The sequence below is a fragment of the Lampris incognitus genome, chromosome 6 (genome assembly GCF_029633865.1).
Source record: "Lampris incognitus isolate fLamInc1 chromosome 6, fLamInc1.hap2, whole genome shotgun sequence".
Classification (NCBI taxonomy): domain Eukaryota; kingdom Metazoa; phylum Chordata; class Actinopteri; order Lampriformes; family Lampridae; genus Lampris; species Lampris incognitus.
In genome coordinates, this window is record NC_079216.1 from 37,113,877 (window position 1) to 37,126,207 (window position 12,331).

The window sequence follows — 12,331 nt, forward strand, 5'->3', positions numbered from 1 at the left end:
TATTGTTTATAATGCTCTTTATGGTTTGGGGCTGGCCTACATGACTGTTTCATTGTCATTTTATAATCCTTCACGGACTCTTAGATCCTCTGTTGCCGTTTTTTTTTAATACAAACTATCACACAAATAAGAAAATTGGCAGCTCAGCCTTTTATAACTGTGGACCAAAATTATGGAATTCCCTACTTTATAAGAGATGCAAGCTCTGTGAACATTTTTAAATGACAAATGAAAACTTATTTATTCATATTGCGTTTAACTGTTACACTTCTTTGTGACATTCTTTTCTTTTTACATATTTTATTATTCTTATGTCTTCCTTTGTTTTATTTCTATCTTTTAAATATCTTATTGTTCTGTTCACGCTATTTGCTACCTCCTTTGTTTGTTATTCATTTGATTGCTTGGTTTTATCGCAAAGTGTTAACACTTGTTTAAATTTGCCTGTTTTATTTATTCTCTTGTTGCTTCACTTTATTGCAGAGCACTTTGAGCTACACCCCCTGTATGAACGGTGCTATATAAATAAAGGTTTATTATTATATAGTTATTATTGAGAAGCAGCTCTGTCAATGTCTAGTGAGCATCTGTTGAAAGTTGGTTCTCCTCTAAATGCTGTGAATGCATGTCCATCCCTGTTTTGTGTATGTGCATGTGTTTGATGTCTGTGTTATTGCTTAGCTGCATGTGTGTGGATCTGTTTGCTTCCTGTGTATTTGAAGGTAAAATGTACCTGAGTTGGCGTACATGCAACTGTTTCTGTTCTTCTGACTGTGTATTTATAATGTCTGTGATTTTGGCTCTCTGTGAAACCAGAGTCTGAGCTTAGGCGTCAGGCTGGGGTGCTGGGTATCCCAGTGGTGGGTTTGTCAGTAAAGTTAGTACTGGACAGACTGAAGGAGATAACTGCAGCTGAAGAGGAAGACAAGAGAACGGTACTTCTCCCATTCTCTCAGCGAGTAAGAATCTGACTGTTGTATTTCTATCTGCCCTCTTAGAAGTTTGATAATAAGAATTTGGATTCAATAGTATTATGGCTTTTAGTTTACAATCTTATTGCTTTTGAAGGAAACATTTGCAAATGAAATAAATCAGGGGCTGAAATTGTCATGTGATGTTCTTTTGAAGAAAATGTTCTTAAATTTTTCATCCACAATTTCATTCTATGAAAAATAAATTTGAAATGAGAATAATATAAAAGTTGTGCTGGTTATGACTTGGCCTTTTTTCTGGCCAGCGGCCAGGACTCTGCTCTAATTGCACATCAGGGATGGGGACTGAATCAGAACTGTAGTCTGTGATGTTAGGTTGTTAATATATTAAAGTTTCTGCCATTAATGTCACAGTTTAGATCATTTACAGTGGTGGCCATAGTTAAAGTCCCACAATACTTGAGTTTATCATATATCAATAATGTATGTAATGTATCGCTATCTACTATCTTACATTAATTCGGGAGGATTTTCCAAACAATTCCTCTGAGGGCTGGATTAAGCATGTAGCAATTACATAACATTTTAAATGTCTCATGACCAGTTTAAAATGTCTCTCAGGTCCAGCTGTGTACCCTGCTACAGTCCACTAAGGAGTTACTGTCTCTGGGATCCTTCTGTCCCAAGCTTTTCTGGCAAGAGTACTGGAAGGATAAGGTGTGTATGTGCTCAAATAAATGTGCATGCATGAATGAATGAGCATGAATAGTTGTGCACACGCTCTAACTTTCTTATTTAGTGGTATTGCTTTAGAAACAAAGATATAAATGAAATAATTCAATTTTGTTGCCTTTTTCAGAAACAGCCCAAGCTGGAGGTGGTACACCATCTTCATTCTTACAACATCCTCTCCTTCAAGTACATTTTGGAGCGGTAAAGTTGAGAAACATTTGCTCATACTTTGATTAAACAGTTGTTTCATTTGATCAACAATTGATACTATATAATCAGAAAGCACAATTTATTACTTATGTTTACATGTAGCATTTTGTCCCTTCAAAAGGCAGCTTCACTCTTGTTTTCGTTCATTCATTCACTTGCTATTGAAGTGGCCCTCTGTTGCTATAGTGAGACCCTTTAGTTAACATTCAGTTTAGTTTATCATTAAAATAACCCATAAAGTTCACACTTGCCAATGCCTATCCCATGGATTTCTCAAATTAGGCAAGCATACTAGCAAGTGATACACAAAGCATACAAAAGTGTACCTAGTCCTTCATATATGTCCTCTTGTCAACTTTCTCCCTTAAGTGCTGAAGGGATTAAGTCATGGTTGGTGTCTGAGTTGAAGGCTCTCTGTAGTTGGACAGCTCCACAAGTCCAACAAGAAGAGAAACAAATCCGACAAGAAGTTCTATCAAGTAAGAACAACTGTATAATTATAAAATACTGTCTGCATAACTACAAATAATATATTTTTAAGTTAGATGGGGCCACTCATACAAAAAAATTGCATGCACTCATGGAACTGTGAGAGAATTTGGATATAAATGTTAACGAAATGGGATGTATCATTAAGATTTGTCTTGTAATATATTGTATTTTGATTGAGGGATGTGTTTCCCTGTACTTTAGCTGTCTTGGCAGTTTTGGTGGGAACAGGATTCGAAGACAGTCTGGACCTGGCGGCACCAAACAAGAGAACCTGCCTGCTCTGCTCCTCAGTAATGGATGACATGCTCTCCTGTGAGTCCATTTCCCACCTGCTGTCATGCCGTGGTGCATGTTCTCAATATCTGTGTCCTTTATTGATGGAAATATTTTGGCTAGTACTTCAATTCTTATCTCTGGTTCCTATAACCACAGATATGGAAAGGTAGCAAATAGTTCCTCAACTACTGAGAGGTCCTTGCTTGATTTTGCTCATTGTTATACTTTCTTTTAATGAGTGGCTTTTCCTCTTCCCTCTGTAGGGCTTTTGGACACCTTGGATAAGACACAGACCCAACAGTCTGATGAAGCAGCGGCTGTACTATGGTGAGAGAGGAGTAGCTTACAGCACATGGTTACAGAGCAGACATTTGTCTGGGAGAGCATTTGATTTGTATGGGATATGGATTTCTGCTCGAGCAATAAGAACGTGAATTAAAATTAGCATTGTTTGCCCCCCCCCCCCCATCTCCATGTTTTGATCTTGGTCCCTTAATTGCTTTCTTTCTGTGTCCACATGTCTGTCTTCATAGGATACAGCTGTTTGATGCATCGTTGTGTGGCGTGTATGCATCACCAGAAAGCCTACATCGTTTTTTCAAACAATCCCTCACATACACTCTTACCTATAAACCTAGACTTAAAGGTAAGAACGGTGCTTTTTTATTGAACTAGAGGGGGGCACTCAGTAGTGTGCGGATCTCTGCCAGCAGTACTGTCTCCCCATTTCCATACATGCACACATGGACAGACAAACAAACCAGTGTTTTTCCTGCCATTACTTTTGCACAGCGCCCAAGTTGATTGAATGGGAAATATGGGAAAAAAACGTTTTTAATATGCACTCAAGCTAAAAATTCTACCTAATCAAGCTAATAATCTACCTAATAAATTGTTTTGCCTGTCAGTCAGTGGATGTGCAGCTTCCTTGGCGCATAATAACGGCTTGATACAGTCATTATCTCCACTGGGTGATAGCCTGGAGGAAATTATGTGTTTGGTTGCACGCGTGTGCATGTGTGTGTCTGCAACTAATCTCACAAAGTTCTGGATCTATAAAGCTAAATTTCTTTGTGCAGTTAGGATTTTTTGTACAGTATGGAGAAGAGCCTCTTGTAGTTGCGGTGATTAAAAACCTTCGAAAAACGTCTGATCTCGCTATTGTCACTCACTCTCTTCGTTCACTCTCTAGCTCACTCGACCACCGCTGCTTTCCATCGGTGCCCCCTCTGAATCTACTGTACGCATGTGGACTCACATCTATGGTTGAGTCAGATTGGGCAGCGATAGTATCGAAACCAAAACACTATGTATTTGGGCATGAGTCTTGAAAGTAAACAAGAAGTCGATCCTATTTCGCAAGTCAGCAAATGTTTCACTGCTGATCTAAGCACAGGAGAACTGAAGGAACAGTGGATGAACCAAAAATAATCCACCATGCGGAAGTACCATAGTCTCCAATGAAACACTCTGCTATAAAAATACACTTTCAAGATTGGATTAATTACAGTCACAGCGGGAAAAAAATCTCAATATCTACAGTAACACATTTCCCATGGCTGAGCTATGCTTACTTACTGTTATTTTATGAAGCAGTCATTCAGCAATGCAGCCATTCGCCTTGATTCATTTTATATCATGAAAACTGAGACAGTTAAACACATTTGAAATTTTTAATAAGGGTTTTGAAATTACGATAGCCTGATCTCTGTCATTTCATGTCAGACTTGGTGGCTTTCGTGCGAGGGTCCGTCTTGGAGGCTGCGCGTCCACAGACTGACAGGCAAAACGTTTTTATTAGGTAGAATTTTAAGCTTGAGTGCTTCATATTAAAAACTTTTTTTCTCCATATTTCCTGTTCAATCGACTTGGGCACTGCACGCAAGTCTTATAATGGCAGGAAAAACACTGGTTTTTCTGTCCGTGTGTGTGTATTTCCCTTCTCCCGGTAGGCGAAAAAAGGGTTTGTCGCTAAGTCCAAGCACCAGAGAAGGGGAGATAGGTACACCTGGCAGATATCTGCCAGGTGTACTTGAGCACACTCCTCTACTTAAATGACTTTAAATTTTGTGCACTCAACAAAAAAAACAAAACAAAACAAAGAAACCATCTTCTCCCAGTTTCAGATGCCATTGCCAAGCAGAATGAGTGGAGCTTTGCTAAAATCAGCCGGTTATTAACATCTCTGTTTCATAAGGTAATTGCTTCTTACAATTAAATTAAGACACCGTTGAGGGTAGCCAACAGTGCAACCTTATTTTGTGGAGGTTAAAATTACATTTGTTAAGTTAGAAGGCATAAACTCTTGACTACCACGTCAGAAAATATTTCTTGCTAAATGTCTTTCACTGTCAGCCTCTGAATTCCTCAACCCTTTGTGAATTTCTCTGCAGTAGATGTTGGGGTGGTGTCTTTGCAAGTTACTTTTTGTTTTTATGAAATGCTGATGTGTGATTGTGCCCCTTTGAGTAAGTGATCATAATCACTTACTCATAATCAAAATCATAATTGAGTGCATTAAGTTTTTCATTTTTCTTCTACTTTTAAGCTTTACACAAATGGTAAGATATATTGCTTCAAATCACTTTGATATTTAAATGCAGGACCTGAAAATGACTGAAAGACTGAAAATGTTTTTAAGAGTACAGGGAATTCTCAGAGTCCTCTTTCAAAATGTTTGCTTTGTGATATCTGTGATGAGAATGGACTGTTGTAGAAGCCCAAATGGTCTTCATGTATCTGTCCACATTGTTGTTTGGGGATGCACTGTAGCTGGCTGTGATCTTCAGTATAGAGGAGCTGCTGTGTCACCTGGAGCAGGTGTTAGAGACCCATGAAGTCAACTGGAAAAATGTCCTGTCCTTCCTGTCAGCTCTACTGGTGTATAACCCTAACACTCAGGCTGGCCTCAGAGGTAAACACACAACCCACAAGCATTAATTCAAGACACCTGACACAGAGTTGCTATCTTCTGCCACTATGAAAAGATAGGAATGAGTCAAGCTTCGAATGTTACACTGGGTGTGAAAGATGGAAGAAAATGAGTCCAAGTGGAGTCCACATGTAGCTTTTTGTTGGTCGAATCATTAAAGTTGTTCAAAACAACTTAAAACTATAGCTGTTCTTTTTCTCTGCCTCTCTTAGACCTTCTGTCCAGGCTGCTGAGCTTGGCATTTCAAAGCTATGACTCGGAGAACATCGTCACTGCCTTCCTGTTGGCTCGCCAGGGGGCGCTGGAGGGACCCAGCTTCTTCCCCTCATATAGCGACTGGTTCAAGGTGTGTTAATTGGTCAGGACAGAGCCAGTCATTGTTAGCGTTTTCTTTGCAACTTAAAAAGAATATGGTGAAAATTGTATATTTATAGTTTTTCTCAGAGGCCTTCTTGGCAAAAAACAATGATTTCAACTTTGGTGTTTTGTAAGATGCTATATAGCATTTGTTCACTATTTGTCACTTAGCCTCTGATTCACTTTTTTATTTTCAGAGTGGGCAGACTGGAAATGTTGGCTGAAAATATTTCTGTTCATACAGTGCCAATCTGAAATTAGTCATCTTTAGTACCTGCTTATGGACCAGGCTATGGTAGCACCTAGAACAGGGGTCGGGAACCTTTTTGACTGGGAGAGCCATAAAAGCCAAATATTTCTAAATATATTTCATTGAGAGCCATATAGTATTTTTAACGTATAATAAATTAAATATGTCTTACTTTTAATGCGACTTCTGGTGCTGCATGGTTTTGCTGATGGCCTTGTAGTCTGGTTCATACGTGGTGAGGTTGAGCTTCATGCAGGCGTTGAGGCTTCCATCAGTTAAACGTGAGCGTAGGTTGGTCTTAATGTTCCTCATATGCGAGAAAGACTGTTCACATGCATATGTAGAGCCAAACATGGTCAATACAGCAATACTCACACGCTGCATTGTGTGGTATGTCACAGGAAGCTCGTTCCAAGTTTTAAGAATCAGCTGGTCTTCAGGTTGAAGATTTTTAATTTCTGTCCACTTGTGTTCCCTCGCCAGCTCTGCTCGCTGTCGCGCAAGACTTTCCAACTCTCCATTAAGTGACTTGAACTTACTCATCCACATGTCTGATGCCTTCAGGTCAGCAACTTCCAGCTCAAAGTCTCCGATAGAGACCCCGGGGATGCATGTCAGGTCGATTTTGTCCACTGCACACTCATGTGGATGAGTGATGAACTTGAAAAGACCAGTGCGTGCACGAAATTCTCCAAAACGTGCTTTGAATGACTGCAGGAGATTGAACGTAAAGCCAGCTAGCTGCTGGAGATCCAGATGTTGAGTGGAGTCACTTGCTAAGCATGCATCTCTAAATTGTTGCAGTCTTTCAAAGTGCAGAAGACGACCTGTTTCAATGTCCCTGAGAAAGACTTCCAGCTTGCTTTCAAATGCAAACACTGCTTGTTGAAGGGATGAGATTGTATTTCCAATACCTTGCATTTTCACATTGAGCTGGTTCAGATGGCCAGTTATGTCCACGAGATAGTGAAACTGCAGGAGCCAGTCAGTGTTGTCTAGCTCAGGATGCTTGACGCCTTTCATTTCAAGAAAAGTCCGGATTTCACTCAGGCAAGCTGCAAAACGGCTGAGCACCTTCCCCCTTGACAACCAACGCACGTTGCTGTGTAAAAGCAGACCGGGATAATGATTCCCAACTTCTTCTAACAGAGCTTTAAACTGGCGATCATTTAAAGCTCGGGCAACAATAAAGTTGACCACTCGAATGACCAGAGACATCACCTCGCCAAGCTCCTGGCCACACGTCTGAGCGCAAAGCGCCTCCTGGTGCAGGATGCAATGAAAACTTAGGATGGCTCTCTTTTCATGTTCACGGAGAAGCGCTACAAATCCTTTGTTCTTCCCCAACATACAGGGTGCACCATCAGTACAGACAGAAATAAGTTTATCCATCGGTAGTTTTTTTTCTTTAGCAAACTCCATGAAAGACATGAATAAATCCTCTCCTCTTGTTGTCCCTTTCATTGGCAAAACAGCCAAGCTTTCCTCACGCAGTGTGTCACCTGCAGCATACCTGGCAATGATACTGCACTGAGATAGATGGCTAACGTCTGTTGACTCATCTAACGCGAGAGAAAAGTATGTCCCGGCGTTTATGTCCTTAATTTGTGTTTCCTCGACTTGATTTGCCATCATGATGCTACGATCGTGCACAGTTCTTGCTGACAGGGGCATGTCTTTTATTCGTTTGATTATCTTGTCTTTATTTGGGAAGTCATCAAACAGTTCATTGGCCACATCAAGCATGAATGTTTTGGCATACTCGCCATCTGTGAATGACTTTCCATTCCTTACTATTGCCAAAGCCCCCGCAAAGCTAGCGGAATTCCCGTCACCTTGCTTGGTCCACACACGTAGTTGCTGCTGACTCGTCTGCACTCTCCGCTGTAGCTCCTCGCATGCCCTTTTCCTGCTGTCCCCCGCTGGATATTTCGATGCAAATGAAGCATGGTGCGTATCGAAGTGCCGCTTTATATTTGACCGTTTCATCGATGCAATTTTATCATTGCATATTAGACATACCGCAGATCCTGCTCTCTCCACAAATGCAAATTCCTCTGTCCACGCAGCCTGGAATGCACGGTAATCATCGTCTTTTTTTCTTTTCGCCATCTTTTCCGTTACAAGGGTTGAAGCGGATAAACTAGTTGGCTATCTGATAAAATTGATTTCTTCACCTTTACAATGACCCGGACATGCTCGCGAGCCATTGGTTCCCGACCCGACCCACGGGTGACCCGTGACCCGTGAAATTTATCTTCAAAACTAATTTCTGTTTACTTTAAAATGACACAGTATTATTAAGAAATATCACAAGTATTTTAAAATCAGTTCCAAACTGATTTTTTTGAAAAAAAAATAATTTTCAACTCAAAATTGTCTGGGAGCCATATGCCGTCACCGGAAGAGCCATATATGGCTCACGAGCCATAGGTTCCCGACCGCTGACCTAGAACGACCAAGGCGGCCATTTTGACCGTTTTAGATTTTCAAAGTTTAATAACTTTGTGGGGGGGGGGGGAAGATACAGACCTGCTGCTCCCTGAATGCCCCTAAAATGGCATATATTTGCATTAAAACGAGTTTTAGATCAGTTGCACAAAAAAAAAGTTACGATAAGATCTACCTGAAACGACCATGAGCAGTCAAAATTACAGCTCATAATTTGCGCGTTATCGTACACGTCATGTCACTATGTATGACGTGTGTTGGTTGCATAATTTCCTTGGTGAAGTTCATTGCTCTGTCCTAGAAACACACTAGCGTTATCCAGTGCAGAATAATAGTTTAAACTTGATTTGTGATTATTGCCAACAATAATCAAAATGAAAGAACCTTAGGGGCCTTGTTTGGGGGTGGGGGCAGGATAGGGGGGCGCCCCCGCCGTGGGGGCAGGGCAAGTCCAACAGGTCGGTCCAAGTCCAGGTGAGCTGGTTTGAGGCGATACACTGAAATGCGCTCTAGCTTGTTGCCGACTTCTGCAACAAAGTGCTTGTTCCCGGTCTCCAGGATGTGGAACGGCCCATCGTAGGGAGGCTGCAGGGGTCCATGGTGGGCGTCATGGCAGATGAAAACATATTCTGCCGACTGCAGACTTGCGGGGATGTGAGACTGTGGGAGGCCCTGTTGCGAAGTGAGGACCAGTGCGAAAGCTCTGGCGTTATCCAGGAGTGTGGTCCGTTGATGGGCTGCAGACCAGGGATCCGTGGTGTTGAGGATAAAGTCCCGTGGGACCCACAGCGGTTGTCCATAAACCAGTTCAGCGGAAGAGGACTGGAGGTCTTCCTTAGGGGCAGTCCTGAGGCCCAGGATGAGCCAAGTGAGCTCGTTGACCCACCTGCTATCCTTGAGGCTTGCCCAAACAGTGGCCTTCATAGAACGATGAAACTGCTCGCACAACCCATTGGCCTGCAGGTGGTATGTGGTGGTGCGGTGGAGCATCACTTCTATGCTCTCTGCAACTGCATTCTAGAGCTCAGATGCAAACTGTGATCCCTGGTCCAAGGAGATGTCCGATGGGGTGCCGAACTGGGCGAACCAGGTCCCGATGAACGCCTGGGCTACGTCAGTGGACGGCTTTGATGACAGTGGGATGGCTTCTGGCCATCTCCTGTTTGCGTGAGTGACCCTGATTGCCCGGCTTCACTCACCTGTTCCTTTCTCCAATTGGCTGTACGGTTCCTACCCTGCCCTGCGCACCCATGTCCAATCACCCTGATTGGCCTCCCTAGGCATATATTACCCCTGGTTACCCGGGCTCCTCATCGGATTGTCTCAGACACTCACAGAGACTCTCACAGAGACACTCACAGCGACGCTCACACTCTTGGCCGCCGGATGCTTGCTGAGTCTTTTTTCTGTCTGTAAGCCTGTTGTTGCTTCATTAAAGCCTTGTTCTTGACCAGCCCATCTCCGCTGCCTGCATTTGGGTCCACTGTTCCTGCTTCGGGCATGCCAGTACGATCCGACCAGGTATGGACCCAGCAGATGGTTCAATGTACTGGAGACAGCCGGTGTTTGGTGTGAATGGCCTCTGGCTGGGGTTTATCCGGCTTGCTAGCCAGCAGCCTGTCTCCCAGTCTGCTGGCTCTGGCCCCGCTAGCCGCCAGCCTGTCTACCAGTTGGTAAACCACCGGTTGATGGGTGATACCAAGCCGGCTGCAGCCCTAGACCTGTTCTGGGGAACCTGCCTGGCCAAGGGAGGTCCCCATAGTTTCTGCCAGCCTCCCAGGCTTCGTGGCAGGAGACCCAGCGTTTCATTGGGCGAGGTTGCGGCCGGACCAGTCTGTCCTGGAGCCCGTCCAGTCAGTTCCAGCTGGCCTCATGCCCACCGCAGCTGGCGCCCTGTCCACCTACCAGCCGCTGGCCACACCAGCCGCTGCCTTCCACCTGTTCCTGTTCCACCGGCCACCTCAGCCGACCTGTCAGTCTCCGCTGCCCAGCGCCCCCGAGCCTCAGCTGCCCAGCATCCCAGAGCCTCAGCTGCCCAGTCCCTTCCTGTTCCAGCGTGGTCGGCCGGTTCCTGAGGACGTCCAGCCTTCTTCCTGAGCTGTCGGCTGCCCTGCCAATGTGCGGTCTGTTCCTGAGCCGTCGGCCGCCCCAGCCAACGTGCCGTCTGTTCCTGAGCCATCGGCCGCCCCTGCCGGCGACCAGTCTGTTCCTGAGCTGTCGGCCGCCCCTGCCGGCGACCAATCTGTTCCCCAAGCGGCTGCCGCGCCACCTCCGAAGCCTGCTCCCCGAGCGGCTGTCCCGCCGCCTCTGAAGCTTGCTCCCCGAGCGGCTGTCCCGCCTCCTCCATCCTGCCTGCATCGCCAACCGTCAGAGCTGCAGTCCTGCTTGCATCGCTGGCCTCCAGATCAGTGGTCCTGTCAATGTCACCGGCCTCCGGGTCTTCCACCTACCTGTCTGCCGGAGCTGCTCTGCCTCTCGGTGCTGTGTCCTGGTCGCCCTCCGGATCGGTTGCATCCATCAGTCCAGCTGTCGGGTCATCCACCAGAGATCCCGGGCCCCATTCATCCTCTCCCAGACCACTTGGTCCCGAAGCCCTCCCCAGATAACCCCCGCCCCCCGTCCACCCTGCTTGGTGTCCCTGGTTTGTTCATTTGGGACGTCTGGAATCTGTCTCTTGGGGGGGGGGGGGCGTCCTGTCATGGGTATGTAATCTGGGTCATCAGGGCTCGCCTGTCCCCATCCCCTGATTGGTGTTTCAGTTCACCTGTGCCCTGTGCACTGGCGCCCAATCTCTCTTATTGGCCCCCCCTAGGTATGTATTACCCCTGGTTGTCCGGGCTCCCTGTCGGATCATTTCAGACACTCACAGAGACTCTTATGGAGACACTCACAGCGACGCTCATACTCTTGGTCTCCAGATGCTTACCGAGTCTTTTTCCTGTCTGTAAGTCTGTTGTTACTTCATTAAAGCCTTGTTCTTGACCAGCCCATCTCCGCTGTCTGCATTTGGGTCCTCTGTTCCCACTCCGAGTGTGACACAGGGGGCCCACTAGGTCCACATTTACATGGTTGAACCTCCTCTCAGGCACTGGGAACTGTGCTTGGGGGGCTCTGATGTGGCGGTGCACTTTAGAGTGCTGACACTCCATGCAGGTGTCACCCAGTGGAGCCTTGGGTCACAGGTGCACCAGCATTGTTGTATCAGCCAGAACAGTCTTAGCATCCACAAATGCTTGTCCCTCTCCGCGGACCAGTCCACAGTGTGTTTGGTGGCCTTGCCTTTCAGGGCCTCATACAGGGGTGGCATGAGTTGAGCGACTCGGAGGTAAAGTGGTGGTAAAAGTTCACCATGCTGGGGAACTCCTGTAGGGACTTGCCTGTGAGCGGTCACGGAAAGTTCATGATGGCGTCCACCTTTGACGGGAGGGGTACCGCCCTGTCTTTCGTGACTTGGTGTCCGAGGAAGTCGCTGGTTGTCAGCCCAAACTGGCCCTTGGCTGGATTGACGATCAGCCCATGCTGGCTGAGCCTTTCGAAAAGAGTCCAGAGGTGGGACAGGTGTTCCGCTTTGGAGGTGCTGGCGATGAGGATGTCGTCCAGATAGACGAAAACAAAAGGCAGTCCCATAGCAACGAATCCACGAGGCACTGGAATGCCTGTGCGGCGTTCTTGAGGCCAAATGGCATGCACAGGAACTTG

General features: G+C 45.5%; 1 protein-coding gene across 1 annotated transcript in view; it reads left to right on the top strand.

The window, feature by feature from the left end:
• Positions 1 to 12,331, top strand: part of LOC130113689 (Fanconi anemia group A protein) — a 60,150-nt gene that overhangs the window by 1,207 nt on the left and 46,612 nt on the right. Inside the window, exons 4-13 of the mRNA XM_056281271.1 lie at positions 817 to 959; positions 1,554 to 1,649; positions 1,792 to 1,865; positions 2,244 to 2,353; positions 2,568 to 2,678; positions 2,906 to 2,969; positions 3,176 to 3,288; positions 4,763 to 4,839; positions 5,415 to 5,556; positions 5,787 to 5,920. Of these exons, the coding sequence (XP_056137246.1) occupies positions 817 to 959; positions 1,554 to 1,649; positions 1,792 to 1,865; positions 2,244 to 2,353; positions 2,568 to 2,678; positions 2,906 to 2,969; positions 3,176 to 3,288; positions 4,763 to 4,839; positions 5,415 to 5,556; positions 5,787 to 5,920 (1,064 nt within the window). The remainder of the gene's footprint in view (positions 1 to 816; positions 960 to 1,553; positions 1,650 to 1,791; positions 1,866 to 2,243; positions 2,354 to 2,567; positions 2,679 to 2,905; positions 2,970 to 3,175; positions 3,289 to 4,762; positions 4,840 to 5,414; positions 5,557 to 5,786; positions 5,921 to 12,331) is intronic.